This window comes from Balaenoptera ricei, chromosome 15 (genome assembly GCF_028023285.1).
Source record: "Balaenoptera ricei isolate mBalRic1 chromosome 15, mBalRic1.hap2, whole genome shotgun sequence".
In the NCBI taxonomy this organism is placed as follows: Eukaryota; Metazoa; Chordata; class Mammalia; order Artiodactyla; family Balaenopteridae; genus Balaenoptera; species Balaenoptera ricei.
Window position 1 is genome coordinate 24,479,184 of NC_082653.1, and position 20,817 is coordinate 24,500,000.

A 20,817-nucleotide genomic window follows, 5' to 3' on the forward strand; every position below is an offset into this window, starting at 1 on the left:
CCTCACTTCCAGTCCCACCACAAACTGGATCCCCTTGAACAAGTCACATAACTTCTGAGGCTCAACTGTCACATCTACAAAATGGGAATGAAAATACCTTACCTGCCACAATGTGAGAGGACACAACCAAAGGGGTGTTAAGGTCTGGGATCCTCCCCAGATCTCACAAATAGGCACCTGATACACGTCATTTGGCACCCATCTTGGAAGAGGAGAACCTGCACAGAGAACCCTGGGTCATGATTTTTTATTTTTAATTTCATACTGCCCTAGAAATAGCTTCCTTTGTTCCTTGTTAGCCCGGTGGACTTTTTCTGGCACCTGGGGCCTATTATAGTAACTGCTGCTTCAGACTCTCCCTTAGGTACAAAAGCAGACAAAAGAGGGACATCATGAAATCACAGTTGTGGCAATAACCAGACCACCTATCCCTTCCTTCCCACCAACAAGATTGGAAAGCTCAGTCTGTCCTGTAGGTAGAAAATGTACATACTTTATTATTTTTTAAATATTTATGTATTTATTTATTTTGGCTGCGCCAGATCTTAGTTGCAGCACGTGGGATCTTCGTTGTGGCATGTGGGCTTCTTAGTTGTGGCATGCGGGCTTCTTAGTTGAGGCACGCATGCAGGAGGATCTAGTTTCCCGACCAGGGATTGAGCCCGGTTCGCCTGCATTGGGAGCATGCAGTCTTACCCACTGGACCACCAGGGAAGTCCCACATACTTTATTTAAGGAGTTGGAAACATCCTGTCCCCTGGATTGGGCCGCTGATTTATAATCAGTCGGAGTTCTCTCTCCTAAATATCTCTTTAATCTGTCCCCTTCTCTCCATCTTCTTGGCCCCGCCTCATCATCTCACACCTTAACTACCTCTGAGATCTCTCTCTGGCCTTGGTCTCCCCACTTACAAACCATTTGCCATGCTGTAACCAGCACCTAACACACCATGTCTCCCTCTTCCTTAATATCCTTAGACAACTCATTGGACAAATGCTAAACTTCTTAACCTAGCATCCAAGGCTCCCTCCCCAAGACTGAGCTCCTAAAAGCCTGTTCCAACCCCCAGACCCTCCTCAGTATCTACACCAAACTCCTCATTGTCTCTAAAACAAGACTAGCCACATTCAGAATTATTTGCCTTTGCTGTTTCTGCTCCTGCTACTTGGTACACTAGCCCCTTTCCTGCCTCTAACCACCCCTACTTCCTTCACTGTTTACACATGCTTACCTGTCCTTCAAGACCCCAAAAGCCTTCCCTACTTCCCCAGAAAAACACTGTTTACCTGTCTACCTTTTAAATCAGATGTGAAAGCCGGGGCTCTGTCTTATTCATGGTTAATTCCCCAGAGCCCAGACTGATAAATTCAGTTTAATTAAAATTCGTATCAGGTGCTTCAGACTGAGAAGAATCCTATCACAATCCAGAAAGAAGGAACAGTTAAAGAACTGGGGAGCTGCCAATGGGTGAGATGGAGGTAGGGACAAAAAAATCTGCATTAAAAAAAAAAAAAAAAACTGCACCAGATCCTGATGCAGGTGATATTGGACATTTTGTGAAACACTGGATCACCCTCAAACGTTCCTAACTTTAAAACTGCTGGAAAAATGAAATTACTTTCCTTTTGCCATTAAAGCTTTTCCTGCAGCTGTCCCAGGGTTGGAGAAATCGGGTGTTCTTTTCTGGGACGCAGCTGGGTTCCAACACTGGCTCAGCCTTTAACGTGCTATGGGACCCTGCGCTGGGCTCTGTCTCTGTCTCTGGGCATCTATTACCACACCCACTACCACCAACTGCGTGTCCCCAAGGTAGTGACTGTCCCATTCTGAGTATCAGTTTCCCCATCTTGCGTCGGAAGTCAGCAGTTCTGACGCCCTACGAGCTTTAGCTTTGCAAACCCGTAGCTCCCGGCTGACCCAACACGACTCCTCCCTTCCTTCCCAAGGCGCTGTCCCAAAGCTGCCCTCACACGGACCGTCCCTTCCCAGCCACCGTCCAGCTCCGCTGCTCTTTAAGCCCTGCCCGGGGCGTGGAGGGGATGGGGGCGCGCAAGCGCGTTGGATCGCATCGAGGCCCCGCCCCCTGAAGCTCCGGTAAAGGCGCGAGGGGGCCTGAGTACGGAGAGCGGCAGGACGACGAACGAGTAGGTTGGGGCACTGCAACGGCGGCCGGTAAGGGTCATGCTTCTTCGGGAGAAAGGCCATGAGGGAGGGATCTGTCAGCGATTGGAGCTCTGGAGGCCAGGAGATGTCGTAGCTCATACCCATGGCAGGGACCTGGAAGCTGGTGTCCAGTGAGGGGGTGGGGCTGGTGCTTCTTGATTGCAGATTTCCTAGATCTCCTGACTCCAGATTGTGCTGGTGTCGGGCACTCGGTGCCGGTGAGACTAGAGCCGGAGTTTGTTTTTTTTTTAAACAACAAAAGTGGAAGCGATTAGAACCAAACTTTGCCCCGGGTGGGAGCGAGCGGGCCGTGAGGCGGGGCAGGCCTGGGCAGGAGACCGTGTTGTTGCCCCGGGCCTCAGGCAGGCATTGGCCTCGCCCTTGGCTTTAAGTCCGACCGGGGTTTTCTTGTGGGCGTGTTAAGGCTTTTGGTGATCTGGCTCCAGTATGTCATTCATTCATCATTCTTTCATTTAACATTCATTGAATACAGTAGTAGGCGCTGGAGCTAGAGAAGTGATCAAGACACACTATTCCCAATGATACAGGGGAAATTAATGGGCCGTAGAAAGAAGCCCTGGGCGGGGAACAGGGACGGCTTCTGAAACTAAGTCGTGAGCGGTGGTCGGAGTGGTGGGGATTGTCCCAAAGAGAGACGACAGCAAATGCCAAGGCCTGGAAGCGGGAGACTAGCTGGTGTGTCCTGAAGATACATCACTCCGAATCTGTTTCGTGCCTAGGGAAGAGATGGTGGTAGTCGGAACCAGGCCTCCTAACGGTGAAGGTGGAGAGAAATCAAGGAATTCAGAGTAATGTATACTGAGAATCCATAGGATTGGGGGAGAATGGGGTGTAGGAAAGATGTATGTACAAGGCTTGGGTGCCTGGGTCGGGTTCATCAAGAGTAGGAGCAGATTTATGGGGCGACAACAACACATTCTATTCTGGTTCTATGGAGACTCTCAGTAAGCAGTTGGATATTCTCCGTTGAAGGTCAGGAAAAGCACTGCAGTGAAGTTATAGTTTCGAGTGTCATCAGCAAAACAGAAATAAAGCCCCAAGAAGGATTGAGACTGTAGAATGAGAAATACAAAGGGCCCAACTAGCACTTGTCATAGTAATTATTTTTGTCTTATCTTTCTTTGCGTCCTCAGTCAGGGTCCTGGCATTAGATGCCAATCGGTGTTTATGCCAGCTAAACAAAAACCCAACAGCAGGTGGAGATGATAGAATCCCAGAGTTGTGAAGAGATGGGGGCCAGTGGAGAGTTTCATTGCTCTTAATGTCAGAGTCACAGGTTCTAGTCTTGGCTCTGCCACCAGGCTGCCAGGTGACCTCTGACAAGTCTTCTACCTGTAAAGTGGGTACAGCCAAAAAAGAAGCTCCCATGTATAGAGCTTCAAACACTGCTAAGGAACTACACACAGGTTTTTTTTTCATTTAATCCACATGGTGACCTTATTTATAAAGGAAGTAATTATTATGGATTCAAACCCAGGTCTGACTGACCTCAGAGCTTTGTTCTCTACTATGACTGCCCTTATCTATGTCTCACCTGACAGGGTTGTTGTCAGGACCCTCTTGAAATCACATGCTCATTCTTTCAAAACATTGTGCTGAGGCCGACAGACTATCATTATTGGTCTAGCACCACACCAGTTCTGTCATGGGGAGTGGGGGATGGAGCTGAATGTGACGGAGGTTACTTGTCATTCTCCAGCTCTCTTCCTGGGACCACTGAGCTGGGCAGCCATGTTCTAATGACTGGTGTTTCCATATTTTTATCCAGATTTTCTTACACCCCTGGGGCCTGCTGCAAAATCAGTGAGTGTCAAAGTGTGAGTTGGTTCACCCTGTGTGTCTCTGGCAGCCAGTTGGACTCCTCCTATTACATTGGGCACTTGGGTTTCAATTATTTCTATCCTGCTAATATGATTTCTCAAGAATATTATCTGTCTTTTGGTTCTATGATGATAGATGTCCATACAAGGAATGTAATCATTTCCTGCTAGTGAGTTTGCCTCTGGTTAGTATGAGGGAGGAGTTCACCTTATTTGCATTTAATAGTATTCCACAAAGGGCTCCTTTCCCCCACTCCCACATAATTTATTTGAAACCTGCTGACATGGGTTGTTGGAGCTAGAAGGGAAATTAATAATATATTACAGCAGTTCCCGTCCCAGGAAAATTTATTAAACATACAGAGCTTCAGCCCTTCCCTCCCCTCAGACCTCTTGAATCAGAATCTCTAGTAGGGCCCAGGAATCTGTATTCTTTTCCAAGCTCTCCAGAATATTCAGCTGGTTTGGAAACCATGGTCTACCCCAGACCCCTTGTTTCACAGGTAGAGAACCTGCAGCTCTGGGAGGAGAAAGAACTTGCCACGATCACATATGTATTAGTGCCTCTTTCTCCAATGGAAAGCATCGGGCTGGGAGTCCAGAGACCCGAGTTCAAGTCCAGATTTTACTAGTCATTACCTTGGGCAAGTCATTTCATCTCTCTGAGCCTCCGCTTCCTTACTGTGAGAATAAGGCTGTCATTGGATTAGGACTCAAAAGAAAGAGTGTCAATGGAAATGCTTTGTCAAGCTTTCCATTTTGTGCTCATGGAAATTGTTAAGAACTGCCAGCCAGTGTTCACTCCCCTGTACCACACTGCCAGTTGCTGGGCCCCAGGCCATCTGTCAGCCCTTCTCTCTCCTCCTTTGCAGGTCAGGATGGCCACCGGCTGGGGGAGCCTCTTGCAGGATGAACAGCAGCTGGAGGAGCTAGCAAGGCAGGCTGTAGACCGGGCCCTGGCAGAGGGGGTGTTGCTGAGGACCTCACAAGAGCCCAGCTCCTCAGATGTAAGCCCCTGACCCCTCTTCACAGCACTGACCACACTGCTTGGATCCTACTAGGCCCCTGCCAGGCTGGAGGCAGCTCCTTTGGATTATCTTTTTTTTCAATAACTAAAATTGATCTCTAGAAGTATGTAAAGTTAAAAAGCACCATGCTAGAGTAATCAAATTTAAGTCTGAGGCTTGAAGTGTGACTTAGGCAGTTACATAGCCTCTCTCAGCTACAGTTTCTTCAAATATAAAAAGGAATAATAATGGGGCCTACATCATGGAGTTGGTAAGAGAATTAGAAGGTAATTCATATGAAGCACCTTGCCCAGTAAACTTATTTTTTAAGGCCCCCTAGTCACACTGCCTTCCCTGTAATTAGTTTGTGGTATATCCTTCCAGGTCTTTCTCTGTGCATTTACATACATATATATGTATATAAAGAAATACAGTTGACCCTTGAACAGTGCTGTGGTTAGGGGTGCCAGCCTTCTGCGCAGTTGAAAATCTGCATATAACTTATAGTCGGCCCTCCATGTATGCAGTTCCTCTGTATCAGAGGTTCAGCATCCATGGATTCAACCAACCTCAGATTGCATAGTACTGTAGTATTTACTCCTGAAAAAAATCTGCGTATAAGTGGACTTGTGCAGTTCAAACCCACAACTTGTGCAGTTGTTCAAGGGTCAACTGTATATAGTTTTTAAAAGCCAAATTGGATGATATATATTATGCTGTGATATATTTTTGTTTTCTTTTCATTTAACAATCTGTCTTAGAACTCTTTCCAACTCCTTCCATAAAGGTCAGCTTCATTCTGATGCATAGGATTCCAAGTGTGAATGGATCACAGTTTAGCTTTCCTCTACTGACGGCTATTCTGGTGATTTCTAATGTTTTATGACTACAAATAGCCCTACAGGGAACGTCCACATACATGCCTGTTTGGGCCCCTGTATGAGTGTTTCTCTAAGGTTGATACATAAAAGTAGAACTGCTTAGTCTAAACCACATCTTTAAAAAATCTCATCCTTGGGCTTCCCTCGTGGTGCAGTGGTTGAGAGTCTGCCTGCCAATGCAGGGGACACGGGTTCGAGCCCTGGTCTGGGAGGATCCCACATGCCGCGGAGCAACTGGGCCCGTGAGCCACAACTGCTGAGCCTGCGCGCCTGTAGCCTGTGCTCCGCAACAAGAGAGGCCGCGATAGTGAGAGGCCCGGGCACCGCAATGAAGAGTGGCCCCCGCTCGCAGCAACTGGGGAAGGCCCTCGCACAGAAACGAGGATCCAATACAGCCAAAAATAAATAAATAAATAAGTAAATAAATTTTAAAAATTACCTTTTTCTAAAAAAAAAAAAAAAAAAAAATCTCATCCTTTAAAAAAGAAAAACTTTTAATTTTGTGACTAATAAGACATTTTCAGGCTTCAAAATTCAAAGGGTATAAGAGTTTACAGTTTAACCCTCCCTTCCACATTCCCTAGCCACTCAGTTCTCCCACCCTGAAGGCAACCTGTGTTTTAGTATTCTTGTTTATTCTTTTAGCTAGTTTACTCATAACAAGAAAATACGTATATATTCCTTTTCCCCATTTTTTACACAAAGAAGCATATTAGACAAGCTCTTCTAGCCTTAATATATACCATATGATTATCCACATTAGTAACTAAGCCACATACTTTTTTTTTAACAAATTTATTTATTTATTTATTTATTTATTTATGGCTGCGTTGGTTCTTCGTTGCTGCACGCAGGCTTTCTCTAGTTGCGGTGAGCGGGGGCTACTCTTCGTTGTGGTGCGCGGGTTTCTCATTGTGGTGGCTTCTCTTGTTGCGGAGCATGGGCTCTAGGCTCGTGGGCTTCAGTAGTTGTGGTACACGGGCTCAGTAGTTGTGGCTCACAGGCTCAGTAGTTGTAGCGCACGGGCTTAGTTGCTCCACGGCATGTGGGATCCTCCCGGGCCAGGGGTCGAACCTGTGTCCCCTGCATTGGCAGGTGGATTCTTAACCACTGCACCACCAGGGAAGTCCCAAGCCACATACTTTTTTTAACAAGCCACATACTCTTTTGTCTCTGTGTGCCCAGAACCTAGTTAAGGGCCTGATAGAGAGTTCAAACTCAATAACTGTTTACTGAGGCCCAAGTGAATGAGAATGGCTGTCACCTAAGGTAGGCTGATGCTATAAAAAGTCTGCCTCTGGCTTTGGGAATATAATTGCATGGTTTGTGAACTTCAGATTTTGTGAACTTCTTGTGTGAACCCATAATGAAGCACCTTCCACTCCGAGATTTTATTTCTTCTGTTAATCAATAGGTATTGTGTGCAGGTCCAACACCTTGTCCTTCTGGAAGTCAGTGGAGCCTAGAAAAGGCACAGTCCTCAGTGAGATTTCCAGTCCAGAGAAAAAAGACAGGAAGTGTGTGTATGTGTATGTATGTGTGGGGGATTTCATTCCAAATCTTTACCAGGTGCCTGTTCTATGCCCGGCCATTCTAGGCACTGAAGACACAGGTGAGTCAGCCAGAGGCTCTGACCTCTGGAGCTCATGGTCTAGTTGGAGAATGTACCACAAGACAAAATTAAATAATGTCAGTTCTGGAGACTTCCGTGGTGGTCCACTGGTTAAGACTTCACCCTCCAATGTAGGGGGTATGGGTTCGATCCCTGGTCGGGGAGCTAAGATACCACATGCCTCGTGGCCAAAAAACCAAAACATAAAACAGAAACAGTATTGTAACAAATTCAATAAAGACTTTAAACATGGTCCACATCAAAAAAAGTCTTTAAAAAAATAATAATGTCAGTCCTATGAGGAAATATAGGCCACCTGCTACACAATATTAGCTATCATTTATTGAGTATTTACTACCTGCCAGGCACTATTCTAAACATTTTGGAATCTCTAACTCATTTAATTCTCACCACAGCAGAGATGAGGAAACCAAGGCCCAGAGAAGTTAAGTAACTTTCCAGAGGTCATTTAAATGGTGGTATAATTGGCAGAGCCAGAATTCAAATCCAAGGAGTTTACCTCCTGAGTCCATGCTCTGAAATTACATTTTTTACTGCCTCTCCCAGGATACTGTATAGGACACCTGGAAGAAGGATCAATTCATTAGTAGTATTTGAACTATATCTTAAAAGACAAATTGCAGAAAGGAACAGCATAGCAGAGGCCCCAAAGAAGGAAAAGGCAAAACATGTTCAAGAGAATGCAGCTGAATGCAGGGGACATAAGTGGATATAGTGGGAAAGAGTCAGGCCAAAGTCAGACAGCCAAGAGGCTTTGGGTACTGGGCAGAAGAAGAGTGTGAACTTTATCCTGTAGATCAGGCCTACAGACCAGCCACGTGCAGATTAAATAGTTGGCTCCTGCAGTGTTTAGAGAGTTAATTTATTTTTTAAAATACATGACCAGGGTACAAAATTCAAAAGGATATTCAGTGTAGAATAAGTCCTTCCTCCAGTAATGGTTTTCCCTCCCCAGAGGCAAGCACTGTTAACAGTTTTTTCACCAGATTGTCTTTAAAAAGTCAGAGCCAACATTTTTTTTAATTGAAGTACAGTTGATTTACAATATTATGTTAGTTTCAGGTGTACAGCATAGTGATTCAGTATTTTTGCAGATTATACTCCATTATAGGTTATTACAAGAGAATGGATATAATTACCTGTGCTATACAGTATATCCTTGTTGCTTATCTATTTTATATATAGTAGTTTGTTTCTGTTAATCCCATACCCCTAATTTGTCCCTCCCCCCTTTGGTAACCACATATAGAAACCCCTTTGTTTTCTATATCTGTGAATCTGTTTTGCATATACATTCATTTGTATTATTTTTTAGATTCTATAAATAAGTGATATGATACAGTATGCTGATATCATACTGACTTATTTCACTAAGCATAATACCCTCCACTTTGTTGCAAATGGCAGAATTTCTTCCTTTTTTATTGCTGAGTAGTATTCCATTGAATATATATACCATGTCTTCTTTATCCATTCATCTGTTGACGGATACTTAGGTTAATTCCATATCTTGGCTATTATAAATAGTACTGCTGTGAACATTAAGGTGTATGTTTCTGAATTAGTGTATTCATTTTCTTCGGATATATAGCCAGGAATGGAATTGCTGGATCATATGGTAGTTCTGTTTTCAGTTTTTTGAGTAACCTCCGTACTGTTTTCTATACTGGCTGAAACAATTTACATTACCACCAACAGTGTACGAGGGTTCCCTTTTCTTCACATCCTCTCCAACATTTGTTATTTATAGTCTTTTTGATGATAGCCATTCTGACAGGTGTGAAGTGATATCTCATTGTAGTTTTGATTTGCACTTCTCTAATTAGCAATCTTGAGCATCTTTTCATGTGCCTGTTAGCCATCTGTATGCCTTCTTTGAAGAAATGTCTATTCTGGTTTTCTGCCCATTTTTTGATTGGGTTGTTTGTTTTTTTGATATTGAGTTATATGAGTTGTTTGTATATTTTGGATATTAACCCCGTGTCAGTCGCATCATTTGCAAATATCTTCTACCATTCCGTAGGTTGTCTTTTCGTTTTGTGTTATATCAAAGAGTGTGCCACCTGCGTTCTCTTCTAGGAATTTTATGGTTTCAGGTCTTACATGTAGGTTTTTAAACCATTTTGAGTTTATTTTTGAATATGGTATGAGGGAATGTTCTAATCTCATTGTTTTACATTTGGCTGTCCAGTTTTCCCAGCACCACTTATTGAAGAGACCGTCTTTTCTTCATTGCATATTCCTGCTTCCTTTGTGGTAGATTAATTGACCATAGGTGCATGGGTTTATTTCTGGGCTCTGTATTCTGTTCCATTGATCTATGTGTCTGTTTTTGTGCCAATACTATGCTGTTTTGATTACTCTAGCTTTGTAGTATAGTCTGAAGTCTGAGAGGGTTATACCTCCAGCTTTGTTCTTTTTTCTCAGGATTGCTTTGCAATTCAGGGTCTTTTATGGTTCCATATAAATTTTAGGATTATTTGTTCTAGTTCTGTGAAAAATGTCATGGGTGTTTTGAAAGGGATTGCATTAAATCTGTAGGTTGCTTTGGGTAGTATGGCCATTTTAACAATATTAATTCTTCCAGTCTAAGAGGATGGGCTATCTTTCCATTTCTTTGAATCATCTTCAGTTCCCTTCATCAATGTTTTTATAGTTTTTAGAGTATAAGTCTTTTACCTTTTTGGTTAAATTTATTGCTAGGGATTTTATTTTTTTGAGATTTTGAACAGGATTGTTTTTTACTTTCTCTTTCTGATATTTCATTATTAGTATGTAGAAATGCAACAGATTTCTGTATATTAACCTTGTATCCTGCTATCTTGCTGAATTCATTTATTAGTTCTAATAGTTTTGGGGTGGAGACTTTAGGGTTCTCCATATAGCGTATCATGTCGTCTGCAAATAGTGATAGTTTTACCTCCTCACTTCCAATTTGGATACCTTTTATTTCTTTTTCTTGTCTGATGGCTGTGGGTAGGACTTCCAATACTAGGTCAAATAGAAACTGTGAGAGTGGGCATACTTGTTCCTGAATTTAGCAAGAAGGGTTTCAGCTTTTCATTGTTGAGTATTACGTTGACTGTGGGTCTGTCGTAAATGGCCTTTATTATGTTGAGGTATGTTCCCTGTATACCCACTTTGATGAGTTTTTATCATGAATGGATGTTAAATTTTGTGAAATGCGTTTTCTGTGTCTATTGAGATGGTCATGTGATTTTTATCCTTCCTTTTGTTAATGTAGTGTATCACATTGATTGATTTGTTAATGTAGAACCATCCTTATGACCCTGGAATAAATCCAGCTTGATCACGGTGTATGATCCTTTTTATGTATTGTTGGATCCAGTTTGATAATATTTTGTTGAGAATTTTTGCATCTATATTCATCAAAGATATTGGCCTGTAATTTTCTTTATTTGTAGTGTCTTTGTCTGGTTTTGGTATCAGTGTAATGGTGGCCTCGTAGAATGAATTTGGGAGTGCTCCCGTCTCTTCAGTTTTTTGGAATAGTTTGAGAAGGATAGATATTTGTTCTTCTTTATATGTTTGGTGGAATTTCCCTGTGAAGCCATCCAGTCCTGGACTTCTGTTTGCTGGGAGTATTTTTATTACAAATTCAATTTCACTTCTAGTGATTGCTCTGTTCAAGTTGTTTCTTCTTGATTCAGTCTTGGCAGGCTGTATATTTCAAGAAATTTGTCTGTTTCTTCTAGGTTGCCCAATTTGTTGGCATATGACTGTTCATAGTATTCTCTTATGATTTTTTATATCTCTGTGGTATCAGTTGTTATTTCTCCTCTTTCATTTCTTATTTTGTTTATTCAACATTTTTTAAAATCATGAAATTAAAAAAAAAAAACTCTAGATACCCAGCTTATCTTGAAAAATCAGGTCAGTTAGCAATCCTGGCTCACTTTCCTGCATGGCAGCAATTGGCTAGAGTGGAGTTATGACTGCCCCCTTTAGATAAGGTAGGAGTTCTTACTTCTATCACTCTCTGTTGTATTGTTTTCCTGGCTGTGAAGCTGAGTGTTTATTGTCATGCATGTGCTATAGTTTTTCTTATAATAGAAGAATATGACTCTGTGTGTCTATTGCAAGTGAAAAGAATGTGTTTCAGCCTTTAGCCTATGGACAGCAGAGAACAGCACTATACTATTGATCCCAAATCCAAGCGGGCATAATGAGTCACGTGGACAGAGGCAGAAGGAAGTCTTAACAGAAAAACTCTTTGGAAGTTTTTCATGCCAAATGGGATTTGTTGGAGGAGTCAGAGTTCTGAGCTTTAAAACCAAGGAAATACCCCTGCAGTTTTCACACATGCACTCAGCGTATTAAGTCACCCCTTACATATGTGCAATATTTCCCACTCTAACTCCTAAAGGCTTCAAGCTAAAAAAAACCTTACTCTCACAAACACCCTTCCTTAATTTTGTCTTAAATTGATGCTGAGGATGGCAATTTGGGAATTATTTAGAAAATTTTAATTGGATTTACATTAATTACCTGACATTTCTACTTTTAGAAATTTACAATTTATGAACCTCCTCACACACAAAATACCTAGAATGTATATTCTAGGATGTTCACTGAAACATCGAGGTGTAATGGAGGAAACAAAGGAAACCACCTTGATGTTCATAATAGAAGGCTAGATTCAATAAATTATGGTATATACAAAGAATGGAATACTATACAGCCATTAAAAAGAATGAGAGAGACCTTCAAGATGGCGGAGGAGTAAGACATGGAGATCACCTCCCTCCCCACAAGTACATCAGAAATACATCTACATGTGGAACAACTCCCACAGAACACCTACTGAACACTGGCAGAAGACCTCAGACTTCCCAAAAGATATATATATATTTTTTCCTTTTTCTCTTTTTGTGAGTGTGTATGTGTATTCTTCTTTGTATAATTTTGTCTGTATAGCTTTGCTTTTACCATTTGTCCTAGGGCTCTGTCTGTCCGTTTTTGTTTCTCATTTTTTTTCTTAGTATAGTTTTTAGCGCTTGTTATCATTGGTGGATTTGTTTTTTGGTTTGGTTGCTCTCTTCTTCCTTTTTTTTTTCTTTTTTTAAAAATTTTTAAATTTTTAATATTTTTTTTATTTTTTTATTTTAATAACTTTATTTCATTTTATTTTATTTTATTTTATTTTTCTCTTTCTTTCTTTTTTCTCCCTTTTCTTCTGAGCCATGTGGCTGACAGGGTCTTGGTGCTCCGGCCAGGTGTCAGGCCTGTGCCTCTGAGGTGGGAGAGCCGAATTCAGGACATTGGTCCACCAGAGACCTCCTGGTTCCACGTAATATCAAATGGCGAAAGCACTCCCAGAGATCTCCATCTCAATGCTAAGACCCAGCTCCACTCAATGACCAGCAAGCTACAGTGCTGGACACCCTATGCCAAACAACTAGCAAGACAGGAACACAGCCCCACCCATTAGCAGAGAGGCTGCCTAAAATCATAGTAAGGTCACAGACACCCCAAAACATACCACTGGCCGCGGTCCTGCCCACCAGAAAGACAAGATCCAGCCTCATCCACCAGAACACAGGCACCAGTCCCCTCCACCAGGAAGCCTACACAACCCACTGAACAAACCTTAGCCACTGGGGGCAGACACCAAAAACAACAGGAACTACGAACCTGCAGCCTGCAAAAAGGAGACCCCAAACACAGTAAGTTAAGCAAAATGAGAAGACAGAGAAACACACAGCAGATGAAGGAGCAAGGTAAAAACCCACCAGAACAAACAAATGAAGAGGAAATAGGCAGTCTACCTGAAAAAGAATTCAGAGTAATGATAGTAAAGATGATCAAAAATCTTGGAAATAGAATGGAGAAAATACAAGAAACGTTTAACAAGGACCTAGAAGAACTAAGAGCAAACAAACAATGATAAACAACACAATAAATGAAATTTAAAATTCTCTAGAAGGAATCAATACCAGAATAACTGAGGCAGAAGAATGTATAAATGACCTGGAAGATAAAATAGTGGAAAGGGACTTCCCTGGTGGTGCAGTGGTTGGGAATCCGCCTGCCAATGTGGGGGACGTGGGTTCGAGCCCTGGTCCCAGAGGATCCCACATGCTGTGGAGCAACTGGGCCTGTGCACCACTACTACTGAGCCCGTGCACCACAACAGAGAGTAGCCCCCGCTCGCCACAACTGGAGAGAGCCCGTGCAAAGCAATGAAGACCTAACACAACCAAAAATAAATAAATAAATAAACTTATTTTTTAAAAAAATAGTGGAAATAACTACCACAGAGCAGAATAAAGAAAAAAGAATAAAAAGAATTGAGGACAGTCTCAGAGACCTCTGGGACAACATTAAACACACCAACATTCAAATTATAGGGGTCCCAGAAGAAGAAGAGAAAAAAAAAAGGGACTGAGAAAATATTTGAACAGATTATAGTTGAAAACTTCCCTAATATGGGAAAGGAAATAGTCAATCAAGCCCGGGAAGCCCAGAGAGTCCCATACAGGATAAATCCAATGAGAAACATGCCAAGACACATATTAATGAAACTATCAAAAATTAAATACAAAGAAAAAATATTAAAAGCAGCAAGGGAAAAACAACAAATAACATACAAGGGAATCCCCATAAGGTTAACAGCTGATCTTTCAGCAGAAACTCTGCAAGCCAGAAGGGAGTGGCAGGACATATTAAAGTGATGAAAGGGAAAAACCTACAACCAAGATTACTCTATCCAGCAGGGATCTCATTCAGATTCAGTGGAGAAATTAAAACTTTACAGACAAGCAAAAGCTAAGAGAATTCAGCACCACCAAACCAGCTCTACAATAAATGCTAAAGGAACTTCTCTAAGTGGGAAACACAAGAGAAGGAAAAGACCTACAATAACAAACCCAAAACAATTAAGAAAATGGTAATAGGAACATACATATCAATAATTACCTTAAATGTAAATCGATTAAATTGCTGCAACCAAAAGACACAGACTGGCTGAATGGATACAAAAACAAGACCCATATATATGCTGTCTACAAGAGACCCACTTCAGACCTAGGGACACATACAGACTGAAAGTGAGGGGATGGAAAAAGATATTCCATGCAAATGGAAATCAAAAGAAACCTGCAGTAGCAATTCTCATATCAGACAAAATAGACTTTAAAATAAAGACGATTACAAGAGACAAAGAAGGACACTACATAATGATCAAGGGATCAATCCAAGAAGAAGTTATAACAATTGTAAATATTTATGCACCCAAAATAGGAGCACCTCAATACATAAGGCAAATGCTAACAGCCATAAAAGGGGAAATCAACAGTACCACAATCATAGTAGGGGACTTTAACACCCCACTTTCACCAATGGACAGATCATCCAAAATGAAAACAAATAAGGAAACACAAGCTTTAAGTGATACATTAAACAAGATGGACTTAATTGATATTTATAGGACATTACATCCAAAAACAACAGAATACACTTTCTTCTCAAGTGCTCATGGGAAATCCTCCAGGATAGATCATATCTTGGGTCACAAATCAAGCCTTGGTAAATTTAAGAAAATTGAAATCATATCAAGTAACTTTTCCAACCACAATGCTATGAGACTAGATATCAATTACAGGAAAAAATCTGTAAAAAATACAAACACATGGAGGCTAAACAACACACTACTAAATAACCATGAGATCACTGAAGAAATCAAAGAGGAAATCAAAAAATACCTAGAAATGAAAGACAATGGAAACATGATGACCCAAAACCTATGGAATGCAGCAAAAGCAGTTCTAAGAGGGAAGTTTATAGCAATACAATCCTACCTCAAGGAACAAGAAACAGCTCAAATAAACAACCTAAACTTACACCTAAAGCAATTAGAGAAAGAAGAACAAAAAAACCCCAAAGTTAGCAGAAGGAAAGAAATCATAAAGATCAGAGCAGAAATAAATGAAATAGAAACAAAGAAAACAGTAGCAAAGGTCAATAAAACTAAAAGCTGGTTCTTTGAGAAGATAAACAAAATTGATAAGCCATTAGCCAGACTCATCAAGAAAAAAAGGGAGAAGACTCAAATCAATAGAATTAGAAATGAAAAAGGAGAAGTAACAACTGACACTGCAGAAATACAAAGGATCATGAGAGATTACTACAAGCAACTATATGTCAATAAAATGGACAACCACGAAGAAATGGACAAATTCTTAGAAAAGCACAACCTTTTGAGACTGAACCAGGAAGAAATAGAAAATACAAACAGACCAATCACAAGCACTGAAATTGAGACAGTGATTAAAAATCTTCCAACAGGGCTTCACTTGTGGCGCAGTGGTTGGGAGTCTGCCTGCCAATGCAGGGGACACGGGTTCGAGCCCTGGTCCGGGAAGATCCCACATGCTGCAGAGCAACTAGGCCCGTGAGCCACAATTACTGAGCCTGCGCGTCTGGAGCCTGTGCTCTGCAACAAGAGAGGCCACAACAGTGAGAGGCCCGCGCACCGCGATGAAGAGTGGCCCCCACTTGCTGCAACTACAGAAAGCCCTCGCACAGAAATGAAGACCCAACACAGCCATAAATAAATAAATAAATAAAAATTAAAAAAAAAATCTTCCAACAAACAAAAGCCCAGCACCAGATGGCTTCACAGGCGAATTCTATCAAACATTTAGAGAAGATCTAACACCTATCCTTCTCAAACTCTTCCAAAATATAGCAGAGGGAGGAACACTCCGAAACTCATTCTATGATGTCACCATCACCCTGATACCAAAACCGGACAAAGATACTACAAAAAAAGAAAATTACAGACCAATATCTCTGATGAATATAGATGCAAAAATCCTCAACAAAATACTAGCAAACAGAATCCAAAAACACATTAAAAGGATCATACACCATGATCAAGTGAGATTTATCCCAGGGATGCAAGGATTCTTCAGTATATGCACATCAATCAATGTGATACACGATATTAACAAATTGAAGAATAAAAACCATATGATCATCTCAACAGATACAGAAAAAGCTTTTGGCAAAATTCAACACCATTTATTGTAAAAAACTCTCCAGAAAGTGGGCATAGAGGGAACCTACCTCAATATAATGAAGGCCATATACGACAAACCCACAGCAAACATCATTCTCAATGGTGAAAAACTGAAAGCATTTCCTCTAAGATCAGGCACAACAGAAGGATGCCCACTCTCAACACTATTATGCAACATGGTTTTGGAAGTCCTAGCCACGGCAATCAGAGAAGAAAAAGAAATAAAAGAAATCCAAATCGGAAAAGAAGATGTAAAGATGTCACTGTTTGCAGATGACATGATACTATACATAGAGAATCCTAAAGACTCTACCAGAAAACTACTAGAGCTAATCAATAAATTTGGTAGAGTAGCAGGATACAAAATTAATGCACAGAAATCTCTTGCATTCCTATACACTAATGATGAAAAATCTGAAAGAGAAATTAAGGAAACACTCCCATTTACCATTGCAACAAAAAGAATACAATGCCTAAGAATAAACCTACCTAAGGACACAAAAGACCTGTATGCAGAAAACTATAAGACACTGATGAAAGAAATTAAATTAAAGACGATACCAACAGCTGGGGAGATATACCATGTTCTTGGATTGGAAGAATCAACATAGTGAAAATGACAATACTACCCAAAGCAATCTACAGATTCAATGCAATCCCTGTCAAACTACCAATGGCATTTTTCACAGAACTAGAACAAAAAATTTCACAATTTGTATGGAAACACAAAAGACCCCAAATAGCCAAAGCAATCTTGAGAAAGAAAAATGGAGCTGGAGGAATCAGGCTCCTGGACTTCAGACTATACTACAAAGCTACAGTAATCAAGACAATATGGTACTGGCACAAAAACAGAAATATAGATCAATGGAAGAGGATAGAAAGCCCAGAGATAAACCCATGCACATATGGTCACCGTATTTTTGATAAAATATACAAAATGAATATACAATGGAGAAAAGACATCCTCTTCAATAACTGGTGCTGGGAAAACTGGACAGCTACATGTAAAAGAATGAAATTAGAACACTTCCTAACACCACACACAAAAATAAACTCAAAATGGATTAAAGACCTAAATATAAGGCCAGACAGTATAAAACTCTTAGAGGAAAACATAGGCATAAAACTCTGACATAAATCACAGCAAGATCCTTTTTGACCCACCTCCTAGAGAAATGGAAATAAAAACCAAAAATAAACAAATGAGACCTAATGAAACTTAAAAGCTTTTGCACAGCAAAGGAAAACATAAATAAGACGAAAAGACAACTCTCAGAATGGGAGAAAATATTTGCAAATGAAGCAACTGACAAAGGATTAATCTCCAAAATTTACAAGCAGCTCATGCAGCTCAATATCAAAAAAACAAACAACCCAATCCAAAAATGGGCAGAAGACATAAATAGACATTTCTCCAAAGAAGATATGCAGATTGCCAACAAACACATGAAAGGATGCTCAACATCTCTAATCATTAGAGAAATACAAATCAAAACCGCAATGAGGTATCACCTCACACCTGTCAGAATGGCCATCATCAAAAAATCTACAAACAATAAATGCTGGAGAGGGTGTGGAGAAAAGGGAACCCTCTTGCACTGTTGGTGGGAATATAAATTGATACAGCCACTGTGGAGAACAGTATGGAGGTTCCTTGAAAAACTAAAAATAGAGCTACCATATGACCCAGCAATCCCACTACTGGGTATATACCCTGAGAAAACCATAATTCAAAAAGCAACCTAAGTGTTCATCGACAGATGAATGGATAAAGAAGATGTGGTACATATATACAATGGAATATTATTCAGCCATAAAAAGAAATGAAATTGAGTTATTTGTAGTGAGGTGGATGGACCTAGAGTCTGTCATACAGAGTGAAGTAAGTCAGAAAGAGAAAAACAAATACCGTATGCTAACACGTATATATGGAATCTAAAAAAAAAAAGGTTCAGAAGAACCTAGGGGCAGGACAGGAATAAAGACTCAGATGTAGAGAATGGACTTGAGGACACAGGGAGTGGGAAGGGTAAGCTGGGACGAAGTGAGAGAGTGGCATGGACATATATACACTACCAAATGTAAAATAGGTAGCTAGTGGGAAGCAGCCACATAGCACAGGGAGATCAGCTCCGTGCTTTGTGTCCACCTAGAGGGGTGGGACAGGGAGGGTGGGAGGGAGACACAAGAAGGAGGAGATATGGGGATATATGTATATGTATAGCTGATTCACTTTGTTATACAGCAGAAACACACCATTGTAAAGCAATTATACTCCAATAAAGGTGTTAAAAAAATAAAATAAAAAGAATGAGAGTGCTCTATTTGAATGTATTTGGAAATGTCTCTGAAATATTTATAAAGCTAAGGACAGAACAATGTATGTATTATATGCTTGTGTGTGTGTAAAAAAGAGAAAATATGTATGTATACATATACATTAGTCTAGAAGGATATGTGAGACACTAGTATACCATTTGCTTCTGGGGAGGAGAACTGGGTCATTGGGGCTAGGGTGGGAGTGAGATGTACTTTTCACTATGTATCCTTGTGTTTTTTTTTAATTTATATCATGTGTTTGGATTATCCATTCAAAATAATAATTTTTAAAAAAATAAATATATAAATGCCAAGTTCTAACACCCTTAACTCATACTACTATGATGACAAGCATATTAACTCAGAGGTTAGACTCAGGAATGCTTCATAATATAAGCACAAAGTCATAATATAAGTCACAAAGTCATCTTACTTTCTCTTACCCAAGTTCTAGTTCATTTGTTGTTGGAAATCTCAGAATGCATTTTCCCCTTCTAAAAATAGTATTCTGGATGGTATTTGGGTTTCCTGGCTCTGCCAAAGTCTAGAGAACTCAGAATGCAGCTGAACTGCAGGCCTGGCAACCTGGGTCACCATCTCCAATACTGGGGGGAAACCACTCCTGGCTTCTTCTCTGGAGACCAGAGTCCACTTCTGCTGCAGCCCTACCTGCAGGACTCTCCCTCTCCCCCAACCAGAAGGCAAGGGGACTGGGCTTGGATATGAACTGGCTAAGAGTATGTGTGTGTGTGTGCGTGTGTGTGTGTGTGTGTGTGTGTGTATGGTGGTTGTTGTTTAGTAACATTCATGGTTCAAATCCCAGTGTCACTTATTAGCTTTATATAATTTTGGACATGTTACTTAACCTCTCTGAGACTTAGTTCCCTTATCTATTTATTAGGTTTAGATAATAATAGTATCTTTCTCATAGGGTTAAATGATGAATCCATGTAAAGTATTTAAAACAGGGCTGAGAACACAGTCAGTGCTCAATAATTTTTTGGTTTATTTGTCTTCTAGACTTTGTAATATTTTATCTCTTTACATTAAAAAAAAAAAAGATCAGAAGCAAAATGGCCAAAAACAAAGTCTGCAAGTTCCCTTTATACCCATTCCTCATCCTGTTCTCCCTCCCTTCCCAGAGGTAACCACTATTCTGTAGTTTGTGTGTCCTCAATAAATGTAGGGCACACTTTCCATGGGGTTATGTTTGCAGGAAGACAACCCATTCACAGGTGTTCTACCCATGCCCACTCTCTCTCCTCGATCAGGTGGTGAGCTATGCCCCATTCACACTCTTCCCCTCACTGGTCACGAGTGCCCTGCTGGAGCAGGCCTATGCTGTGCAAATGGACTTCAACCTGCTGGTGGATGCTGTCAGCCAGAACGCTGCCTTTCTGGAGCAAACTCTCTCCAGGTACAGGGCAGTGGGGCTTCGGGGACTGTGAGGTGCTAGAACCAAGGGATTGGAAGACTGGGGAGTCATGAGCTATTACTCAGGCAGGTGACTTGGTGGGGTGGGGGACAGGTACTCCCCAGGAGAAACAAAAATTTGTAGAATAGAGGTTAGGAAACCTGACTTCTAACCCTGGCTCTACCACTTATGTATATGGCCTCAAGCAAGTTCCTCTCTTTCTCTGCCCTCAATTTCTTCATCTGTAAAATGGGAGGTTGGCCTAAATCTAAGGTAACTTCCAACATTGACATTCTGTGATTCTCTGACCCATGACCCCCCTGCTTTGAAGACTGAAATTTCCATTTGTAATTAGGGAGAGTCAACCTAGTTTTAGAGAAAACAGAGGGCAGGAGGGGTTATTGGGTTTAAAGTCAGATTTCCTACTTCTCTTAAGCAGTGACCCTTTCTTGTCACTTCAGGCCTCTTATCTCTGGGTGGGACGGGGTGCAGACTGGGCCACACCCAGTTCAC

General features: G+C 41.0%; 2 protein-coding genes across 7 annotated transcripts in view; one reads left to right on the plus strand and one right to left on the minus strand.

The window, feature by feature from the left end:
* The first annotated feature begins 2,047 nt into the window (after positions 1 to 2,047).
* Positions 2,048 to 20,817, plus strand: part of GSS (glutathione synthetase) — a 34,123-nt gene continuing 15,353 nt past the window's right edge. Inside the window, exons 1-5 of one of the 6 annotated variants that reach the window (XM_059898460.1) lie at positions 2,048 to 2,172; positions 2,904 to 2,972; positions 3,953 to 3,987; positions 4,877 to 5,011; positions 20,162 to 20,307. In XM_059898460.1, coding sequence (XP_059754443.1) covers positions 4,883 to 5,011; positions 20,162 to 20,307 — 275 coding nt within the window. In that variant the 5' untranslated portion in view covers positions 2,048 to 2,172; positions 2,904 to 2,972; positions 3,953 to 3,987; positions 4,877 to 4,882. Of the gene's footprint in view, positions 2,173 to 2,292; positions 2,382 to 2,903; positions 2,973 to 3,952; positions 3,988 to 4,876; positions 5,012 to 20,161; positions 20,308 to 20,817 lie in introns of those variants that run through there. The other 5 variants (XM_059898461.1, XM_059898462.1, XM_059898459.1 and 2 more) reach the window with 5 other exon arrangements.
* Positions 6,705 to 20,817, minus strand: part of ACSS2 (acyl-CoA synthetase short chain family member 2) — a 76,546-nt gene continuing 62,433 nt past the window's right edge. Inside the window, exon 17 of the mRNA XM_059898458.1 lies at positions 6,705 to 7,354. Within this exon, the coding sequence (XP_059754441.1) occupies positions 7,296 to 7,354 (59 nt within the window). The 3' untranslated portion in view covers positions 6,705 to 7,295. The remainder of the gene's footprint in view (positions 7,355 to 20,817) is intronic.